General features: G+C 38.3%; 1 protein-coding gene, 1 non-coding gene and 1 pseudogene across 9 annotated transcripts in view; 2 read left to right on the forward strand and 1 right to left on the reverse strand.

The window, feature by feature from the left end:
- LOC148006145 (uncharacterized) overlaps nucleotides 1-22655 on the forward strand; it is a 161852-nt pseudogene that overhangs the window by 89804 nt on the left and 49393 nt on the right.
- The window catches only part of Rex2l4 (reduced expression 2 like 4), a 751000-nt gene continuing 733225 nt past the window's right edge, over nucleotides 4881-22655 (reverse strand). For all 8 annotated transcript variants that reach the window (XM_087551703.1, XM_087551707.1, XM_087551700.1 and 5 more), the window contains exons 3-4: nucleotides 15515-15641; nucleotides 4881-14614 (exon numbers count right to left, since the gene is read on the reverse strand). In XM_087551703.1, coding sequence (XP_087407829.1) covers nucleotides 13311-14614; nucleotides 15515-15641 — 1431 coding nt within the window. In that variant the 3' untranslated portion in view covers nucleotides 4881-13310. The remainder of the gene's footprint in view (nucleotides 14615-15514; nucleotides 15642-22655) is intronic.
- Nucleotides 6515-6621, forward strand: LOC120103190 (U6 spliceosomal RNA). The gene has a single exon (XR_015621631.1). It is a non-coding gene; the product is annotated as a U6 spliceosomal RNA (small nuclear RNA).

Genomic DNA, 22655 nt, shown 5'->3' on the forward strand with positions numbered 1-22655 from the left:
TGCAGGATACAGTAACCTGGGCTGGCATTTGTGTTCTCTTAGGTTCTGTATGACATCTGTCCAGGATCTTCTGGCTTTCATAATCTCTGGCGAGAAGTCTGGTGTGATTCGGATAGGTCTGCCTTTATATGTTACTTCACCTTTTTCCCTTACTGCTTTTAATATTCTTTCTTTGTTTTGTGCATTTGGTGTTTTGACTATTATGTGATGGGAGGAGTTTCTTTTCTGGTCCAATCTATTTGGAGTTCTGTAGGCTTCTTGTATGTTTATGGGCATCTCTTTCTTTAGGTTAGGGAAGTTTTCTTCTATGAGTTTGTTGAAGATATTTACTGGTCCTTTGGGCTAGGGGGTCTTCCGTCTCTTCTATACCTATTATCCTTAGGTTTGATCTTTTCATTGAGTCCTGTATGTTTTGAACCAGTAGCTTTTTTCACTTTACATTATCTTTGACAGTTGTGTCGACGATTTCTATGGAATCTTCTGCTCCAGAGATTTTCTCTTCTATCTCTTGTTTTCTGTTGGTGATGCTTGTATCTGCGGCTCCTTGTCTCTTCCTTTGGTTTTCTATATCCAGGGTTGTTTCCCTGTGTTTTTTCTTCATTGCTTCTATTTCCATTTTTAATTCCTTCAATTGTTTGATTTTGTTTTCCTGGAATTCTTTCAGGGATTTTTTGGTTCCTCTCTATAGGCTTCTACTTGTTTATTTATGTTTTCCTAAGTTTCTCTAAGAGAGTTCTTCATGTCTTTCTTGAAGTTCTCCAGCATCATGATCAAATATGATTTTAAATCTAGATCTTGCTTTTCTGGTGTGTTTGGATATTCAGTGTTTGCTTTGGTGGGAGAATTCGGCTCCGATGATGCCATGTAGTCTTGGTTTCTGTTGCTTGGGTTCCTGTGCTTGCCCCTCGCCTCTGATTATCTCTGGTGTTACTTTGTTCTGCTATTTCTGATAGTGGCTAGACTGTCCTATAAGTCTGTGTGACAGGAGTGTTGTAGACCTGTTTTTCCTGTTTTCTTTCAGCCAGTTATTGGAACAGAGTGTTTTGCTTTTGGGCGTGTAGTTTTTCCTGTCTACATGTCTTCAGCTGTTCCCGTGGGCCTGAAGAGTTCCTGTGAGTCAGAAATGTGGGCGAAGTGTAGTCTCTTCTGGCTTCCCAGGCTTGTCTGCCTGTCTGAAGGTTTAGCTCTCCCTCTCACGGGATTTGGATGCAGAGAGCTGTTAATCCAGTCCCTTTAGGTTCCAGCAGTGTCTCGGGCACAGGGGTCTGCAGCTCCAGTGCACCTATCTACGGTTTCCCAGGGGCCGTATACAGTTTCCTCTTGGGCCAGGGATGTGGGCAGGGGTGGGCAGTATTGGTGGTCTCTCCCGCTCTGCAGTCTCAGGAGTGCCCACCTGTCTGGGTGGTGAGCTCTCTCTCCCACGGGGTTCAGGAGCAGTGACCTGCGGCAGAGTGTATTTTCTTGAGCTCCTGTCTTGATTTGGCCAGACACTTCCATCAACAGTTTCATGTGCCTGCAAAGACTTTACAACAAAAGTTTCATTTGTCTCCAGCTGATGCTAAACAATAGTTTTGGACTGCCCACAGTGTGTGACTTTGCATCATCCCCCTAGTGTGGGGGTTAATCCCAGGGGCTTACTGCCTTTAAGGATTTGGCAAATGGACGTAACTCACATATCAGGATTTGGACTCTAAAATACATTCATGTTTCTGTGGATACCTGCTCAGATGTCATTCATGCTACCCCTATCAAGGCACGCAATGTTATTGGACACTGCCTAGAAGCCTGGGCTGCTTGGGGAAAGTTCCAACACTTAAAGACTGATAATTACCCAGTGTACACTGCCCACTCCTTCAAATCCTTTTGCAAGTAGATGGATGTGCAGTTGAACCATGGCCTCCTTATAATCCCCAAGGTCAAGGTATTGTTGAGCGAGCACATCGTAATTTGAAGGAATGCGTAATTAAACAAAAAGGGGGAATAGGCCATGGCAGAACTCCCAAGGAACAGATATCCTTAGCCCTTTTTACTCTTAAGTTTTTGATTATGGATGATGATGGCCTTTCTGCCGCTGACCGATATCAGTGTCGGGCGGGCACGTTGAAAGGTTATGTGAAGTGGAAAGATGTGCTCACTGGCTTATGGCATGGGCCAGATCCTGTGCTGGCGTGGGTGAGAGGATCTGTTTGTGTGTTTCCCCAGGACCAGCAAGATCCGTTGTGGGTCCCCAAGAGATTGACCAGGAGGTGCAGCAAGAATGAAGATCCTGCTATTGCTGACACTTCTCAGTGTGACCCAAGTGCTGGTCCAAACAGAGCCCTGGTGGGGGATACTATGGGTGTTCCCGAGACCCATGCCGATACGCCATGACCTTTAAGCCCACTCCTGTATGTGTTTATCTTCCTTTTGTGTGTATTGTTAGTAATGCTAGTCAGGAGTTTCGGGAGGTTTTGGTGTGCTCTAATAATACCCGCTTTATACACAATGCTGGGATGCAGAAAAGTTTGCTATCAATGTGGTTGCTTGCATGCCCAGATGGGTTCCAGTTCCTGTGGATGTCCCCCATGCTATTGAAAGATCCCCGAAGAGAAACCCTTTCTAAAGTTGCGGGAAATCGTGGACCCCAGACACAGAGAGACCATTTTGGATGTAATAAGCAAAGGCGAGGTTTATTACGGAGACCTATTACAGAGATCTCCGGGCTGACACGTATCCCGCGCAGGAGACAGAGGTGTCGACCACGAAACTCAAAAGTCAGAGGGTTATATAGAGAAGGCTAGGGGGTTTTGGCGTGGTTACATATAATTGGCTCATTCAAACATAGCAGTGAGAACAAAGCAGAAAGAGTACGTGCTAGAAGTCAGGGGCTTATCAGGGTCTGGAGGACACCTAGTTGAAATATGGCCCTGAGTGAGCTGGGGGGAGATGTCTTCCTGCCAGATGTCCTATGAATCAGTCCCATTAACTCAGGCTGGTTCCTGCATTCCTTTTCCTTATCTTTATGGCTTGCCAGTCCTGCCTGGACAGTGTTTCCTGTGCTCCTTTATCTTTATGGCCTGTTAGTCCTGGCTGTAGGGTTTAGCCCTCGGTCTGTGGCCTTTTGGGGTTTATTCTTTTAATTTTGTATCTGTGGCCTTTTGGGGTTTATTCTTTTAATTTTGTATCTCCAAACCTAGAATTCGTATAATTCTCCTTTCACTATAACTCTATTTAGACAAAAAGGGGATTTCAGCATCACCGCTGCCATAATTACAGCTATATCCCTTGCCGCAGTAGGAGCAACAACTGCTGCCATAGCTATGAGTCATTCCGTACAGACAGTCCATACGTTGAATAAAGGTGGCCTGATCATGGTCAATCAAAGAATTGACCTGGTACAAAAGCAAATTGACACACTGTGGCAGCTTGCACAGCTAGGTTGCCAGTGGAGATACTCTGGCCTATGTGTGACCAGTATTCAGTATGAAAGTTTTATGCGTGCAGCTAATCTGTCTAAACAGTTGTCAAGTTATCTTCTGGGTAATTGGACTGGAGAATTCGATTTCTTAATGGATCAGCTACGTGTAGTCATCGTGACCGTGACTCCACATGTGCGGATGCTGGACTGGCTACGGGATTGTCATCTTGGATTGCTGCTGCTATGAATCATCTGGGCAGGTATGGGAGCCCTAGCTGGACTCTTGCTGCTGGTCTCCCTAGTGAGCCTGTGATGTCTCTGTAGAATGAGGTTTGTCCAGAGGCAGCACGCGGCTATGGTGGTACAGGCATTTGCAGCCACTGAGGCAGGACAGTCCCATCAAGCCTGGCTTATGGTCATTCAGAAGACCTAGTTGCACCTCGCCCCTGAATATGTGTGAGTGACCCTGCCCAGTGACGGGCAACTTCCCTTCTACCTAAGGCATGGAATCTTGTGGGAGACAAGGTGTCCTAAGACAGGTTTAATGAAGGGATGATCCTAAGACGGGGGTCGCCACGCTCAGCTGTGCCTTTGCCTGCTTGATTAATTAAACAAAAAGGGGCAACTGTAGGGAGCTGTGACGTGCCGTGCCTCAAAGATGGCACTGGTTTCCGCCTTCCACCCTCCCAATGGTGAGCACTCCTTGTAGTAAACAAGTCCTTATTTGGCTATGCATGCCTGACCTGCTAGGTTCCGCATAGTGACAGCCTGTCTGCATGACCCACGTGGCACATTGGGGTTGGTTGGCATTGGATACTTAAGCTGATGTAGGGCGTTTCCCAGAGTAGTAGAAGAATGTATCAAGGTTCCTGAATAAACTGCTTGAAGAAGTTCTCCTCTGGTCATGTCTTCCTTGCTGGTTGAGGTTGGTCGCGACAAAATATCATCCTGAGTGAGGTATCTCAGACCTACAAGGTCTTGTTAATGTGAAATCTTAGGTTTGAATAAAAAATGAAGACAGGATTGCAGAAAGGTATGGCTGAAGAGGTATGGACTTTGATCACATGGTACAGGGGGTTGTGTAACCCATTGTAATTTCCCATGAAGCTTTAGTATTTTCCAAAACATGCAACCTGCAGCATTGCCAAGGTACCTGGTTCTAATGGTGAGATTAATTATAATATTTGGCATTACAATCTGAGGAAGAAAGCATTCAGAGTTATCTGGTTGTGTCCAGACTGAACCAGGAACATGAGGTGTGGGGGAGTGGTATTGTGGACTAGAAGAGAGGATAGATGGGACTGCTAAGGGAGAACCAGGATCCAAGAAAGCACTAGGCCACATTGTCTGCATTGATATGTTAATAGGCATCACAGTTAACCATTCCTCCTGTATTCCTTTGAGTCCTTCCCAGGGTCAGCCCAGCACAATGAGAGGGGATGATATCAGGCCATATTTTTAAAAGTAGAAAAGTTACTCTAGATTAAGGCAGAATTAGACAGCACCTTTTCAATAATTATGATTGCTCACTTACTTAAGAATAATGTCCCCTTATATCATGAAAAGCACTCTGCCCATGCGCGTTCATGGTTTGTAGAATTCTGTAATGTGAACTACTTGCAGGTGTGGGGATGATTAGACCCTGCACTTAGGGCTTTTTTCAGAGACATATAGTTGGAGAAGTTCAACAATCTGCACTCCGTGAGTCACAATAGTTTTCTTAAAGTCTTTTTTGCTCCTCCTCAGTTTTGCTTCTAGAAGGACTCTGAATGTATGTTAACTGTGTGACCAACTCTTACATCTCAGAGGGTAAACTGAAATCCTCAGAGAAAAGAGATATTTTCATGATACTTTTACATTTTCACTTTACTTCATGTTTATTCTTTCACCAGGTATTGGCTCTTTTTGTTGGTTTGAATTTTTCTGGCCTCCCTGATTGATTGTTCCTTTGTTTTGATGTTGTCTTTTTCTTAAACTCATCTGATCATTCATGTGTACCCACCCTCACCATCTGGAAACCACTCCTCCAACCCTGTTGCAGTCTAACATGCAACTGCAGCTGTCAGGATGCCCAGGAACTACTCTGTACAGCTTCCCCTCAAGGTGCTGATAGACTAGACCAGAACTGAATGTAGTAGGATACTGCACCGTGGGTTCTGAACACTTCATACACAAGTTCTCCTGCCTAAGTTCTCACATTGTGAGTATAACCCACTGAGCTAATGATATTGACAGCAATCCCTCTGAATTCTGATGCTCAGAATATATATCCAATACAAAGTAAAACAAAGATAAAGTGCACTTGGTTGGAACCACAAACCATATATCCCATTAGGAATGCAATTTACATGACAGTTAAGATAAAGAATTGAATACCCAGAGTCAAAGCTTGTAAACCAGGGAAATCAATTCAAAGAGGACAAGAACAAAATGATTCTTGGGGAAGAAAATAATAGCAGATGCCTAAAGGAAATGTGGACAACAATGTAGGATAAGAAAATTAAGTTCAATATGAGGTTAGAAACACCAAAATAGACCCTGAAAGGAAAATTCAGTAAGGCAAGTAAAAATAACTCATAGAGAACCTGTAGGAGACAGATTATCAGACTTGAAGAAAAGGTAGAGTAGCTGGATGCTGCATATGTTGCAGACAATGGCCTTGTTGGGTACCAATGGGAGTGGAAGCCCTTGGTCCTGCCAAGGCTGGATCCCCACCCTGATGTATGAGAATGTCAGGGTGTGGAGATGGGAAAGGGATGTTGTTGGGGAGGGGAAACACACTTCTAAAAAAGGGAGGGGGATGGGATAATGGGATTATGGAAGGGAAAATGTGAAAGGGAATAACATTTGAAATGTAAATAAAAATATTATTTAAAAAAAGAAGTAGGCATCTAATTTCAAGGAGTTGGACTTTACCAAAAATAAAACAAATGATGAAATGGTTTAAATGTATAGGACCTGAAGGTCAGGGAGGAAAACTGAAGCCATATATGGTTGATATAGTCATTCATTTATGGAAAAGAGATCTGCTACAGCAGCGGAAGATAAAAAAGCACATCCCCACAGTTTTAGAATCTGACCATGAAACCAGTCAGCCTCCTAAAAAATATTAAATTCATGCTGGCTCCAGCAGCATATATCCTAAAATTGGAACTATACAGAGAAGATTAACATGGCCCCTGCACAAGGATAACATGCAAATTCATGAAGCATTAAATATTTTGAAGCCCTTAAAGAGGAAACACAAAAATCCCTTAAAAATTACAGGAAAACACAGCCAAACAGGTGAAGGAACTGAACAAACCTATCCAAGATCTAAAAATGGAAATATAAACAACAAATAAATCACAAAGGGAGACAACCTTGGAGATAGAAAACCTAGGAAACAGATCAGGAGTCATACATACAAGCATCAGCAACAGAATACAGGAAATAGAAAAGAGAATCTCAGAGGCAGAAGGTATCATAGAAACACTAACACATCTGTCACAGAAATTGTAAAATGCAAAAAGACCGTATCCCAAAACATCCAGAAAATCCAAAACATTATGAGAAGATCAAACATAAGGAAATGTGTATAGAAGAGGTGAAGTTTCCCAACTTAAAGGGTCAACAACTATCTTTAACAAAATTATAGAAGGAAACTTCCCTCACCTAAAGAGAGAGATGCCCAGAAACACATCAGAAGCCTACAGAGCTATGAATAGATTAGACTAGAAAAGAAATTCTACCCATCATATAGTAGTCAAAATACCAAATGCACAAAAGAAAGAAAGAATATTAAAAACAGTAAGGGAAAACGGTCCATTAACATATAAGGGTAGACCTATCAGAATTACACCAGACTTCTCACCAGAGACTATGAAAGCCAGAAGACCCTTGGGTAGATGTCATACAGCCATGAAGAGAACACAAATGCCAGCCCAGGCTACTATATTCAGCAAAACTCTCAATTAACATAAATGGAGAAACAAAGATATTCCAATACTAAAACCAAGGTTACACAATATATTTCCACAAATCCAGCCCAACAAAGGATAAAAATGGAAGACTGCAACACAAGGAGGGAAACGATACCCTCAAAAAAGCAAGAAAGTAATCTTGCCATCATCCCAAATAAAGAGAGACACACAAGCATAATTCCATCACTAACAACAAAAACAACAGGAAACAGCGATCACTATTCCTTAATATCTCTTAACATCCTTAATTGAGGACTCATTCCCCAATAAAGAGACATAGAAGAACTGACTGAATACATAAAGAGGACTCAGCATTTTACTGCACACAGGAAACATACCTCAGTGACAAAGACACAATAACTCACAATAAAAGGTTGGAAAAAATTGTCCAAGCAAATGGTCCAAAGAATCAAGCTGGAGTTGCCATTATAATTTCAGGAGCCTGATTTAGCTGTCCCCTGCGAGTATCTGCCAGAGCATGATAAATGCAGAGGCAAATGCTAGTAGCCAACCTTAGAACTGAAAACAGGGTCCTCATTGGAGGAGTTAGAGAAAGGATTGAAGGAGCTGCAGGGGCTTGAAACCCCATAAGAACTACAATAACAACCAATCAGTTCTCCTAAGGACTAAACCATTGCCCAAAGACTACCATGGACAGACCCATGGCTCCAGCTGCATATGTACCAGAGAATGGTCTTGTTGGGAACCCTGGGAGAAGCCCTTGGTCTGGCCAAAGCTGTACCCCCCAATGTAGGTGAATCTCAGGGAGGGGAGGTAGGAAGGGGTGAGTGGTTGGGTGGCAGAACACACTCATTAAAGAAAGGGTATGGGATATGGGGTTTATGGAAGGGAAACCAGGAAAGGGGATAACATTTGAATAAAATGTAAATGAATAAAAATAAATATAATTAAAAAACAAAAAGAAAAACATTTTCAATAAAAATACTTTTAAAAGAAAAACAAATCTCATTGGATGCCAAAAACATGTTTGATAGAATCCAACCCCCTTTATCATAACTCTTGGAGAGAAAAGGGATGCAAGGGGCATACCTAAATAAAATATTGGCAACATACTGCAAGCCAATACCCAAAATCAAATTAAATGGAGAGAAACTTAAAGAATTTTCCATAAAATCAGGGACAAGTCAAGGGTGTCCACTCTCCCCATAACTCTTCAAAACAGTACTAGAAATTCTAGCTCAAGTAATAAGGCAACTAAAGGAAATCAAAGGGATATAAATTGGAAAGGAAGAAGTAAACTTATCACTATTCGCAGATGATATGATAGTATATACAAGTGAAATAAAAAATTCTACCAGAAAACTACAGTTGATAAAAATTTTAGCTAAGTGGCTGGATAAACAATTGACATGAAAAAAATCAATAGCTCTCCTCTATAAATTCAATAAACAGACTGAGAAAGAATTTATGGAAACAGAACCCTTCACAAGTAACACAAAGAAAATGAAATACCTTAATTTACCTCTCACCAAGCAAGTGAAAACTTGTCTGACAAGAACTTCAAGTATTTGCAAAAAGAAAAAATAACTGAGATGTCAGAGGCAGAAAGATCTACCTTGCTCATGTAACATGAGGATTAACATAATAAAAATGTCCATCTTACCAAAAAGAAACCTACAGATTCAGTGCAATTTCCATCAAAATTTCAACACAGTTCTTCACATATTTTGAAAAAATAAAACCTTCATCTCATTATCAAAATAAATAAACAAAAAATAAACACAGGATAAAACGATTCTGTACCATAAAAAAACTTACTGAGGTGTCAATATCATTGACTTTAATAAACACAGGATAGATAAAATTATCCTGTAGCATAAAAAAACTTACAGAGGTTTCAATATCATTGACTTTAAGCAATAGTGCTGAACAATAGTAATAAAACTTGCTTGTATTGGTATAGATACTGAGAAGTGGTTCAATTCAATACAGCTGTAGATCCAAAAATAAATCCATGTACCAATGTACACTTGATTTGTTGAAAAAGAAGCTAAAACCATACAATGGAAAGGAGAGACTATCTTATATGAACGAGGCTGGTATAACTAGATGTCTTCATGAAGAAGAATGCAGATATTTATCACCCTGCAAAATACTCAATATTTTGATCCAAATGGATCAATGACCTCTTTACAAATCCAGATGAAATCTAAGAACACAGAAATTGGAGAATAGCCTTGAAACTATGTGAACAGGAGAGAACTTCCAAAAGAGAACACCAATGGCTCTGGAACTAAGGTCAAGAATTAATAAATCGAAACTTGTGAATGTGAAAAGCTTCTGTAAGTCAAAAGACACCATCTTCAGGATAAAAGTAGGTGAAGAAAAGATCTTCACTAACTACATCCAATAGACAGGGACTTGTGCTTCTAATGGAAATGGGGTAAAGAATTCAGTTAGGGGTACTGGGAGGAGAGGAAAGGTTGTGTACTTTTATTTTTTTAACTTTTTTTTTATTAGATACATTTCTCTCTCCCCCCATCTTTATAAAATTGGGTACTTCTTACATTTCAAATGTTATTCCCTTTCCCTGTTTCCAGGCCAACATCCCCATAACCAGTACACTTGCCGATCAATATGGGTGTTCCCCTCCCCATCCTCCAGACATTACTGCCCTCCCCCCAACAATCCCGTTCACTGGGGGTCCAGCCTTGGCAGGACCACGGGCTTCCCCTTCCACTGGTGCCTTTACTATGCTTCTCATTGTTACCTATGCACTTGGAGCACACGGTCAGTCCATGTATAGTCTTTGGGTAGTTGCTTAGTCCCTGGAATCTCTGGTTGGTAGGCATTGTTGTTCATATGGGGTCTCAAGTGCCTTCAGCTCTTTCAGTCCTTTCTCTGATTCCTTCAACAGGGGCCTGTTCTTAGTTCAGTGGTTTGCTGTTGGCATTCACCTATGTATTTGCCGAATTAGGGCTGTGTCTCTCAGGAGAGATCTATGTCCAGTTCCTGTCAGCCTGAACTTCTTTTCTTCATCCATCTTATCTAGTTTGGTGGCTGTATATGTATGGGCCACATGTAGGGCAGGCTCTGAATTGGCGTTCCTTCAGCCAATGTTCTAAACTTTGCATCCCTTTCCCCTCCTAAGGGTATTCTTGTCCCCCTTTTAAAGAAGGAGTGAAACATCTGCATTTTGGTCATCCTTCTTGAATTTCATGTGTTATGTGTGTGTTGGGTAATTTGAGCATTTGGGCTAATATCCACTTATCAATGAGTGCATACCATGTGTGTTTTTCTGTGATTGGGTTATCTCACTCTAGATATTTTCCAGTTGCATCTATTTGCCTATGATTTTGATAGTCACTGTTTTTGATAGCTGAATAATATTCCATTGTGTGGATTAACCATATTTTTGTATCCATTCCCCTATTGAAGGCCATCTGGGTTCTTTCCAGCTTCTGACTATTATAAATAAGGCTACTATGAACATAGTGGAGCATGTGTCTTTGTTACATGTTGGAACATCTTTTAGGTATATGCCCAAGAAAGGTATAGCTGGGTCCTCAGGTAGTGCAATGTCCAATTTTATGAGGAACCTGCAGATTGATTTCCAGAATGGTTGTACCAGTCTACAATCCCAAGAACAATGGAGGAGTGTTCCTCTTTCTCCACATCCTCGCTAGCATCTGCTGTTACCTGAGTTTTTGGTTTTATCCATTCTCACTGGTGTGTGGTGGAATCTCAGGGATGTTTTGATTTGCACTTCCCTTCTGACTAAAGATGTTGAACATTTCTGTAGGTGCTTCTCAGCCACTCAACATTCCTCAACTGCTAATTCATTGTTTAGCTCTGAACCTCATTTTTTCATAGGGTTGTCGCACTGCACTTTAACTTCATGAGTTCTTTGTATATTTTGGATATAAGCCCTCTATCAGTTGTAGGAGTGGTAAAGATCTTTTCCCAATCTGTTGGTTGCTGTTTTGTCCTAACAACAGTGTCCTTTGCCTTACAGAAGCTTTGTAGTTTTATGAGATCCCATTTGTCTATTCTTGATCTTAGAGCAGAAGCCATTGGTAATTTGTTCAGGAAAATTTTTCCAGTGCCCATGTGTTCCAGATGCTTCCCCACGTTTTCTTTTATTAGTTTGAGTGTATCTAATTTGATGTGGAGGTCCTTGATCCACTTGGACTTAAGCTTTGTACAGGGTGGTAAGAATGGGTTGATTTGCATTCTTCTACATGCTGACCTCAAGTTGAACGAGAAGCATTTGTTGAAAATGCTATCTTTTTCCATTGGATGGTCTTGGCTCCAAAAATCAAGTGACCATAGGTGTGTGGGTTCATTTCTGGTTCTTCAATTCTATTCCACTGGTCTATCTGCCTGTCTCTGTACCAATACCTTGCAGTTTTTATCACTATTACCTCTGCAATAGTGCTTGAGGTCAGGGATGGTGATTTCCCCGGAAGTTCTTTTATTGTTGAGGATAGTTTCAGGTATCCTGGGTTTTTTGTTATTCCAGATGAATTTGCGAATTGTTCTAAGTCTATGAAGAATTGGATTGGAATTTTGATGGGGATTGCATTGAATCTGTAGACTGCTTTTGGTAAAATGCCCATATTTTCTATATTAATCCTACCAATCCATGAGCATGGAAGACCTATGCAGCTTCTGAGATCTTCAATTTCTTTCATCAGAGACTTGAAGTTTTTATCATACAGATCTTTCACTTGCTTGGTTAAAATCACAACGAGGTGTTTTTTATTATTTGAAACTATTATGAAGGGTATCGTTTCCCTAATTTCTTTTTCAGCCTGTTTACCTTTTGTGCAGAGGAAGGCTACTGATTTATTTGAGTTAATTTTGTACCCTGACACTTTGCTGACATTGTTTATCAGTCTTAATAGTTCTCTGGTGGAACTTTTGGGGTAATGTACATATACTACATATCATCTGCAAATAGTGATATTTTGACTTCTTCCTTTCCAATCTGTATCCCCTTGATCTCGTTTTGTTGTCTGATTGCTCTGGCTAGGAGTTTGAGAACTATATTGAATAAGTAGGGAGAGAGTGGGCAGCCTTGTCTAGTCCCTGATTTTAGTGGGATTGCTTCAAGTTTCTCTCCATTTAGTTTAATATTAGCTACTCATTTGCTGTATATGACTTTTACTATGTTTAGTTATGGGCCTTGAATTCCTGATCTTCCCAGGACTTTTATGATGAAAGGGTGTTAAATTTTGTCAAACGCTTTCTCAGCATCTAATGAAATGATCCTATAATTTTTATCTTTGAGGTTTTTTCTATCGAGGATTATCTTGATGGTTTTCCATATATTAAACCATACCTGCATCCCTGGGAATGTAGCGTACTTGATCATGGTGGATGATCGTTTTGATGTGTTCTTGGATTCGGTTTGCAAGAGTTTTATTGAGTGTTTTTCATCAATATTCATAAGGGAATTTGGTCTGAAGTTCTCTTTCTTTCTTTGATCTTTGTGTGGTTTAGGTATAAGAGTAATTGTGACTTCATAGGATTTTGGTACTGCTCCCTCTGTTTCAATTTTGTGGAATAGTTTGGACAGTATTGGTATGAAGTCTTCTATGAAGGTCTGATAGAATTCTGCACTTAACCCATCTGGACCTGGGCTATTTTTGGTTGGGAGACTTTTAAGGTCTACTTCTATTGCTTTAGGAGTTATGGGGTTCTTTAAATGGTTTATTCGTTCCTGATTTAACTTTTACCTGGTATCTGTCTAGGTAATTGTCCACTTCCTCCCGAATTTTAAGTTTTGTTGAATATAGTCTTTTTTATTAGGATCTGGTGATTTTTTGAAATTCCTCTGATTCTGTTGTTATGTCTACCTTTTCATTTCTGATATTTGTTAATTCGGCCACAGTCTCTGTGCCCTGTGATTATTCTGGCTAAGGGTTTATCTAATTTGTTGATTTTCTCAAAGCATCAGCTTTCAGTTCTATTGATCTTTGTTTCTTTCAAGTATGAATTCTCTGATGAATTCTCAGACTACTTTTGTAGCCAAAGCATTTATCACATTCATTGCATTTGTAACGTTTATCTCCTGTATGTACTCTCTGGTGAATACTACGATGGCATTGTAGGCGAAAACATTTGTCACATTCACTGCATTTATAAGGTTTCTCTCCTGTATGAATTCTCATATGGCTTCTCACAGTGCCTTTCTGAGTAAAGCATTTGTCACATTGACTGCATTTGAAAGGTTTCTCTCCTGTATGAATTCTCTGATGATTACTAAGATGGGATTTGTGGCCAAAGCATTTGTCACATTCACCACATTTGTAAGGTTTCTCTCCTGTATGTATTCTCTGATGAAATCTCAGAGTGCCTTTTTCAGTAAAGCATTTGTCACATTCACTGCATTTGTAAGGTTTCTCTCCTGTATGAATTCTCTGATGAATCCTAAAATTACATTTGTCAGTAAAGTATTTTTCACATTCACTGCATTTGTAAGGTTTCGCTCCAGTATGAATTCTCTGATGAATATTAAGATGGGATTGTAGGCGAAAGCATTTGTCACATTCACTGCATTTGTAAGGTTTCTCTCCTGTATGAATTCTCATATGTCTTTTCAGAGTGCCTTTTTCAGTAAAGCATTTGTCACATTCACTGCATTTGTAAGGTTTCTCTCCGGTATGAATTCTCATATGGGATCTCAGACTGCTTTTTTCAGTAAAGCATTTGTCACATTCACTGCATTTGTAAGGTTTCTCTCCAGTATGAATTCTCTGATGATGCCTAAGATAGGATTCTCGGGCAAAGGATTTGTCACATTTATTACATTTGTAACGTTTCTTTCCTGTATGAATTCTCTGATGCAAATGAAGATCCCTTGTTTTGGTAAAGCATTTCTCACATTCACTACATTGGTGAAGGTTCTTACCATTAATGTTTTGTTTCAGTGCCAGTTTATCTTCATGGACAAAATCCTTATCAAATTCTTTATTTTTGTGTTCTTTGTTCTCTATGTGGATTCTGGAATTTACACCAACGATAGCACATTCATTTGAAAACTGCATACAGTCTTTATATTTGTAAACTTCTCTGGTTTTCCACGCTTTATGTCTTTTCAGGTTTGAGGATTGAAGGGAGGGATCTCGGAGATTAGTTTTATAAGGTGTACTTTGGGTGGATTCAAGAGGCACTATGCTAATTTCTTCCCATTTACAAAACTTCTCTTGGATATTCACATGCTCATGGACAATGCACTCTGTGTCTCTATCCAAGACCTTCCCACGTTTTTCACATATCACATGATTTTCTGAAAAATAAAAGTGCAAATAGGGATGACAAGGGTTACTCCACTGGGCAGAAAGAGATTCAATAATGGGTGTTTGCTGAATTATCTGGTAAACTAGACCATCTCAAAAATTTATTTTCTCAAAATTGGTTTTACTCTTTTCATAATCATTCCTTAGATCCTCAGAAACACCCCAATTCTGATCTATATCAACTGAAAGGAATGAAAATACCTTAATATTGTCTTAAAAACTATACCTTGCAGAAGCTAAGAAAAATAAGTCATCAATCAATATTGAACATACACAAAGTAGATCTCTGAATAACATCTCTAATTTTTTTTATTACATTTTGATTCAGAGTGACATTGTATACATGTACTCAGCTACAAATTCATAATGATAAATGAATCCTATACATATGCTTATGTCAGTATCCAAAATAAAAGAAACATGAAAATAAAGAACATGCTGTCTGAATATAAACTCAGAGACCACATCTCAAAATGCAAAGAAATAGTCAAAATTAAAATTCTCCAAACCAACAGCTTTATATTTACTTAAAACCTTTTGTATTATTAAAAATCATAATTAAAGAGATTAATGTAATAATAAAATGAATGTGCTCCAATTATTATGTGTCAAGAAATACAATTCCTTGTTCTGAACATTATATATTTTTTAACTCAGAAGTTTCCATTTAAAGCTAGATAAGAGGTATTGGAAAGATCTTGGAGAATATAGCAGTGGTTATTCCTCCAAAGAAAGTGCAGAAATGTAAAGGAAATGCCATGGAAAAATTATCATGCTAAGAGGAACTCCCCTTATCCTAGTGCTTTCCAGACATTTCAAAGAGTTCCATAAACACAATGTAGGAAAATTCAAAGTAAGATTCAGGAATTCTACAAAAAGTGCATTCTTACCCACAGACAGTAGATTGTTGTAATTCTCCAAAATCACATCCATGTACAGTGTCCGCTGAGCAAAACTGAGACTTTCCCATTCCTCTAGTGTGAACTCTGGAGCCACATCCTTGAAGGTTAAGAAACCCTGTAATAGAAAATTACCTATTTGTTACTTTACAAAATTGCTTTCCTACATTAAAAAATAGCACTAATGAATTGGAGATAATTTGTTATATATATTAGGAAAGGAAAATATTGAAGGACAAATATTTTCTCAAAGTTTCGCAGATATGAGTCTAAAGTTATGAATAGCTGTTCTTCCACAGACAATCTATCGAATGATTTACAATAATGCTCTCGTGTAATGAAGGCTTTCACATTCATGAATTTTCTGTGGTTTTTTGAGATCTTAGCAGCAAAAGAAAGATTTGCCACCATCAGTACATTTGAATTTTTTTGTGCACTTTGGATTGTATAATAACTTTTTAAGTGCTCTATTATGAAATTTGTTTAACTGCAGCCCATGGTACTACAGATCGGTTTTTATACTCATTTCTTTAAAATCCAATGATCTCTGCTGAAGACTTCTGGCAGGAAGAATATACAGCAAATATGCATAATTTCAGACAACTGTTACCAGCATACATTATAAAACAAAAGACATTAAATATAAGTTCTTAATTAAAATAGTCATATATTTCCTTGTACTTACGTCTTTCTCAAAATGAATGATATAAACATCTCAAAAGCTGTAATCTTTTACAGAACATAATATGTTCATTTGATTTCTGGCTACAGTAATGTACCTATATGTAGTATAGGTTGATATCAAACAGAATCCTAATGTCAGATCACAGATGGTCCAGTTATGATGAGGAAAAGTATGCTATCAATTCTACAATCTCTACACCATACAATATGGACAATAGCTCAATCCTGTGTGCAGCTGGGCCTCACATGCCTGTATTATAACATATGTATTTGACAATCTGAAGTCTAGCTACAATGCTAGAAACTTTCCATAAGGAAGAAGTAGAGTATTAAATGGAGAATTAATGGATGAGTCAAAAGTTAGAGTTTTTTCTTTAAACAGAAAATGAGTGCAACATCAGGACATATATTAAACATTCCAAGTGACACACAGAATCAAATACTTAGGGCAATTATTTTATGTAAGTATCTTCATAACCAAGAGAAAAATGTTACAGGGAATTAAATTATTTAAAGTTCTATAAAAGCTAGCACAAGCAATACATATAACACAGATTTTATAAGTTCCATATGATATTTCACAAAAGAATACTTAGATATGTATGTTAAAATGAATGCTGTACATGACAATGCACTTCAATGAAATAGAATAATTTTCTTTGATTAAATCTTTTTAATGATAGGGATAGTTATCCTAATTTTTCATAAATATGGAATACATTATTCCTCATGTGACTGACTTAATTGAAAACTTCAATGTTGTAAATTTTAGCTTTATCTTTTTCTCTTTGCAATATAATCTCATTTGAGTATCATAATGGACATGTGTGCAGATAAGTGTGATGTACAATTCTTTCTTTTTTTAAAAAATTATAATACTCAGATTATATATTATTTCTACTACAAATGGGCATCCGATATATAAACCTGTGGCATGAGAAAATGACTAAGAGATAAAGATATTTGCGGTGACTTCAATCTCAAGGGTCTGGTGCTGAACTCAGGGACATAGAGGAATAATTTATCATTCAGTGCATCTAAAAATATGCAAATCAACAGTTACATACTTAAAGAGAAAAATATTGGAAAGAAATAAACATGGTCAAAACCCTTCAGTTTTTCCCTATGTATAACATCATTTCAGGTTAGAGGAAAGAGAGCAGTGAACCATTCTTCCTGCTAAAGAAAAGAAGAAAACAAAATTAGGAAAAAATTCCAAGCAAATAGTCTCATGAAACAAGCTAGAGTAGCAACGCTAATATCAAATAAAACTGACTTTCATCCAAAAGTTATCAAAAAATATGAGGAAGGACACTCATCAAAAAAAAAATCCTAGATGAACTGTCGTTTCTGAACATATGTGATCAGAAAGGGCACATTGATAAAAGAAATGATACTGAAGCGGAAAGCACACATTGATCCTCACACAATAATACTAGGAGACTACAACACCCACTCTCACCAATGGACAGATCATGGAAACAGAAACTAAACAGAGACAGAGTGAACCTAACAGAGCTTATGAATCACATAGATTTAACAGATATTATAGAGTATTTTATCCTAAAACAAAATAATATACCTTCTTCTCAGCAACTCACAGTACCTTTACTAAAACTGACCATATAATCAGACATAAAACAAGTCTAAATCAATACAAAAAGACTGAAATAATTCCATATATTCTATCACATCACCACCGACTAAGGATGGTCTTCAATAAAAGCAAACAGCCCACAGACATATGGAAGCTGAATGATTCTCTACTCAAGTGGTCAGGGAAAAATGTAAAAAAATTGAGGATTTTTAGAATTTCATGAAAATGAAAAAACAATATACCCAAACTTATAGGACATCATGAAAGCACTGCTAACAGAAAAATTCAGAGATCTGAGTGCCTCAATAAAGAAATTGGTGAGATCATACACTAGCAGCATAACAGTGTATCTGATAGTTCTAGAACAGAGAGAGGCAAATACACCTAAGAGGAGTAGCCTGTAGGAAATAATCAAATTCAGGGAAAATATTAACTGAGAAGAAACAAAGGAAACTATCCAAAATCAACAAAACCAAGAGATGCTTCTTTGAGAAAAATAGCAAGATGGACATATCGTTAGCCAGACTAACCAGAGGACACAGAGGCAGTATCCAAATTAAAATCAGAACTGAAAATACAGACATAAAATAAAAACTGAAGAAACTCAAAAAATTATGAGATCCTACAACACAAGCCTATACTCTAGAAAACTGAAAAAATCTAGATGAAATGGATGATTTTCTAGACAGATGCCAGGTACCAGAGGAATCAGGATCAGATAAAACATATACACAGCCCCATAACCCCTAAAAAATAGAATAAGTCATTAAAAGACTCCCCACAAAAATGACCAAGGACCAGATGGACATAATACCTGCAAAGTTTAACTAATACCAATGCACTTCAAAATAGTCAACAAATAGAATCACAATTAACACTACCTAATTCATTCTATGAAGGCACAGTTATGCTCATACCTAAACCACCAGAAGAAACAAAAAAGAAAGCTAACATCAGACTAATTTCCCCAATTAATATCAGTGAAAAATATTCAAATTGAATCCAAAAGCAAATCAAAAATCATCATTCGCCATGATCAAGTAGGCTTATTCCCAGGGAAGCACAGGTGGTTCAATATACCAGAAACCACTAGCATAATCCACTATATAAACAAACTCAAAGAAAAAAAACCACATGATCAACTCAGTGGGTGTTCAAGAAGCCTTTGACAAAGCACTCCTTCATGTTAAAAACATTGGAAAGATCAGGAATTCAATGTGCATATCAAAATATAATTAAAGCAATAAACACTAAACCAATAGCCAATATCAAACTAAATGGAGGGAAACATGAAACAATCCTACTAAAATCAAGAAATAGATAAGGATGCCCACTTTCCCCTATCTATTCAACACAGTATTCAAAGTTCTAGCCAGAAAAATTAGAATAAAGAGGAGATCAAAGGTACACAAATTAGAAAGGCAGAAGTCAAAATAACACTATTTGCGATTGATATGGGAATATACCTTGTGACCACAAAAAATCAATCAGAGAACTCCTAGAACTGGTAAATAACTTAAGCAAAATATCTGGCTGTGAAATTAACTTCAAAAAATTAGTAGCATCCCTCTACTCAAAAGAAAGAAGGGTGGGAAAGAAATTGGAGAAATGACACCCTTCATAATAGTCACAAACATTCATAAATATGTTTGTGTGACCCTAACCAATAAGTGAAAGATCTATTTGACAAGAATTTCAAATTTCTGAATAAAGAAGTACAAGACTGCAGAAAATGGAAAGATATCCCAGGCTTGGGGATCAGCAGGATTAACAGAGGAAAAATGGCCATCTTATCAAAAGCAGTCTACGGGCTCAATGCAATACCCATTAAAATTCCAATGCAATTTTTTAGAGGGAAAGAACAATTCTCAAATTCATCTGGAATAACAAAAAAACCAGCATAGCGAAAATTATTCTTGAAAATATAAGGATTTCAGGGGTAATCACCATCCCTGACCTCAAGCTCTACTACAGAGCAACAGTAGTAAAAAAGAAAAGTATGGTATTGGTAAAGACACATGCAGGTAGATTAATGAGATAGAATTGAAGAAGCAGAAATAAACCCATACACCTACAGTGATCTGATCTTTCACTAAGATGCCAAACTATCCAGTGGAAAACAAATAAGATATTCAACAAATGGTACTGGTTCAAGTGGCAGTCTCCATTTAGAATAATGCAAATTGATCCATTTTTTTTTCTTACACAAAGCTCAATTGCAAATGCATCTAGAACTTCCACATAAGAAGAGATACATAAATCTGATAGAAGAGAAATGGGAAAAATCCTCAAATGCACCAGCAATTGGGGACATTTCCTTAACAGAACACCAACGGTTCAGGCTCTAAGATCAACTATTGACAAATGGGACCTCATACAATTGAACATTTTCTGTAAGGCAGAGATAGTTAATAAGACCAAACAGCAAACTATAGACTGGGAAAGATCTCTACCAAGCCATATCTGATAGAGAGTTAATATCCAATAAATACAAAGAATTTAGAAAATTAGACTACAGAGAATCAGATAACCTTATTTAAAAAATGGGGTACAAAGCTAAACAAGGAATTCTCAACTGAGAGATCTGGAATAGCTGAGAAGCACCTATAGACATGTTCACATCCTTAGTCAACAGGGACACAAAAATTAATGAACTTTAGATTCCACCTCACAGGAGTCAGAATGGCTAGGATCAAAAACTCGGATGACAGCATATGATTGTTGTGATGTGGAAAAAGGGGAACACTCTTCTGTTGCTGGTACAATTGCAAGCTGCTACAACCACTCTGGAAAAGTATGGTCGTTCCTCGGAAAAGTGGATATAATTTTACCTGAGGACTCAGCTATACCACTCCTGGGCGTATGACTAAACAATGGTCAAAGGTAAATGTTCCACTATGTTCATAGCAGACTTATTTATAATAGGCAGAATCTATAAACAATCTAGGTGTCCCCTCTGATGTAGAATGAGTAAAGAAAATATGGTACATTTACACAATGGAATATGACTCAGTTATTAAGAATGAGGACATGATGAGCTTAGAAGGCAAATGAATGGAATGAGAAAATATCATCCTGAGTGAGGTAACCATTCACACAAGAACACACAAGTCATGAACTCACGGAAGAGTAGATATTAGAACAAAAGGTTTATGTACCCATGATAAAACTCACAGACCACATGAAGCCAGACAGGAAGACCAAACCATGAATGCCTTTGCCCAAACTGTGGATGTTTAAGTCCTACTTAAAAGGAGTAACAGAAAATCACAGAAGGGAAAAAGGAAGGAGGGACCTAGGAAGGAGAGAGGACGGAAGGGCAGGATCTGGTGCGGGAGGAGATAGGGAGATGTACAGAGGGTAGGAAATTTAACAGATGTGTGTGGCAATAGAGGTGGGAAACTGGAGGTAGCTATTACAAAGTTCCAGATACCTGAAAAGCAAGGGGTTCCCAGGACACAACACAGATGTTGTTAGCTGAAATACACAACAAAGCGGGGAGAGAACCTGTAGTAACCATATCCACTGGATAGGATCAGCTCCCAGTTCAAGGATGGCATTAACTACCCATCTCTAAAATATCAACCCAGATTAGTTCCTGTCAAATGAAAAGCAAGGATAAAGAGTGGAACAGACACTGAAGAAAAGGCCATTCAGAGACTGCTCACCTAGGGATCCATCCCATCTCTAGGCATCAAACCCAAACAGTATTGCTGATGCTAAGAAGCCCTTGCTGTGAGGAACCTGGTACAGCTATGCACTGAGAGGCTCTGACAGTGTCTGACCAATGCAGATGTGGATCTGATGCTCACAGCCAACTATTGGACTGAGCAAGGAGACCCAAATGGAAGAGTTACCCGAAGGACTGAATAGTTAAAGGAGAATGCAACCCCATAAGTAGAACAACAGTATCAACTAACCAGATACCCTGAGCTCCCAGGAACTAAACTAGCAATCAAATAGTGTAACGAGAGGGACCCAAGTCCCCAGCAGCAAGTGTAGCAGAAGATTTTCCTATCTGGCTTCAAAGTGAGTTGAAGACCATGAGGAGGCTCAATGTCACAGCATAGGAGGATGCTAGGGTATTCAGGCAGCAATGGTTCCAGGACTGGTGGACTATCCTCATACATGAAGGGGGAAGGGAGCAGGGGATAGGAGATTTGAAGAAAGGGAACTGGTAATTGGGAGAACATTTCGAATGTAAATAAATACAATAACCAATAAATAAAGCAATGTAGAACCATCCTCACATCCCTTCAGTATGTCCCTATGTAAAACATAGTTGGTAGAACAGGAAACAAAGAGTAGATAAAGCATTCTACCTTCTAAAGAAAAGAAAAAAGCAAATTAGAAAGGACATTTATTTAGGATTGAAAATTTATATATCATGTACAACACCATGCTATATGCCCCAGAAAATTTTTACTAATATACTAAATTGGGAAAAAATAGAATATAGGACTTATACTACTTTGAAATGCAGAACAAAAGACAAAGGGAAGTAACAATTTCTATATTGAGAATTTACCACACAGCATCATACTGGGCAGTATGTGTCTTGGAATCTCTATGGAACAAAAAGATTTCATGTCTATACACACTCATAATCTCCATGTGACATAAAATGCCAAGAAAATTTGCATACTGAATTCTGCATTTCCTCACAAACACATCTATTATGCTACTGCAAAATAAAGACACATATAGCTCCCTGTGCCTCTAAAGAGCTAATATATTTACTATTGGGATTCAAGACAGTGAATCCCTTATAATTTTATTCTTCTCCAAATTCTTCTCTTCCATATATTGCTTAGTGATATCAGAGTCCACATAATTCCATATCCACATTCA

This window comes from Rattus norvegicus, chromosome 5 (genome assembly GCF_021556685.1).
Source record: "Rattus norvegicus strain SHRSP/BbbUtx chromosome 5, alternate assembly SHRSP_T2T, whole genome shotgun sequence".
NCBI classification, from domain to species: Eukaryota; Metazoa; Chordata; class Mammalia; order Rodentia; family Muridae; genus Rattus; species Rattus norvegicus.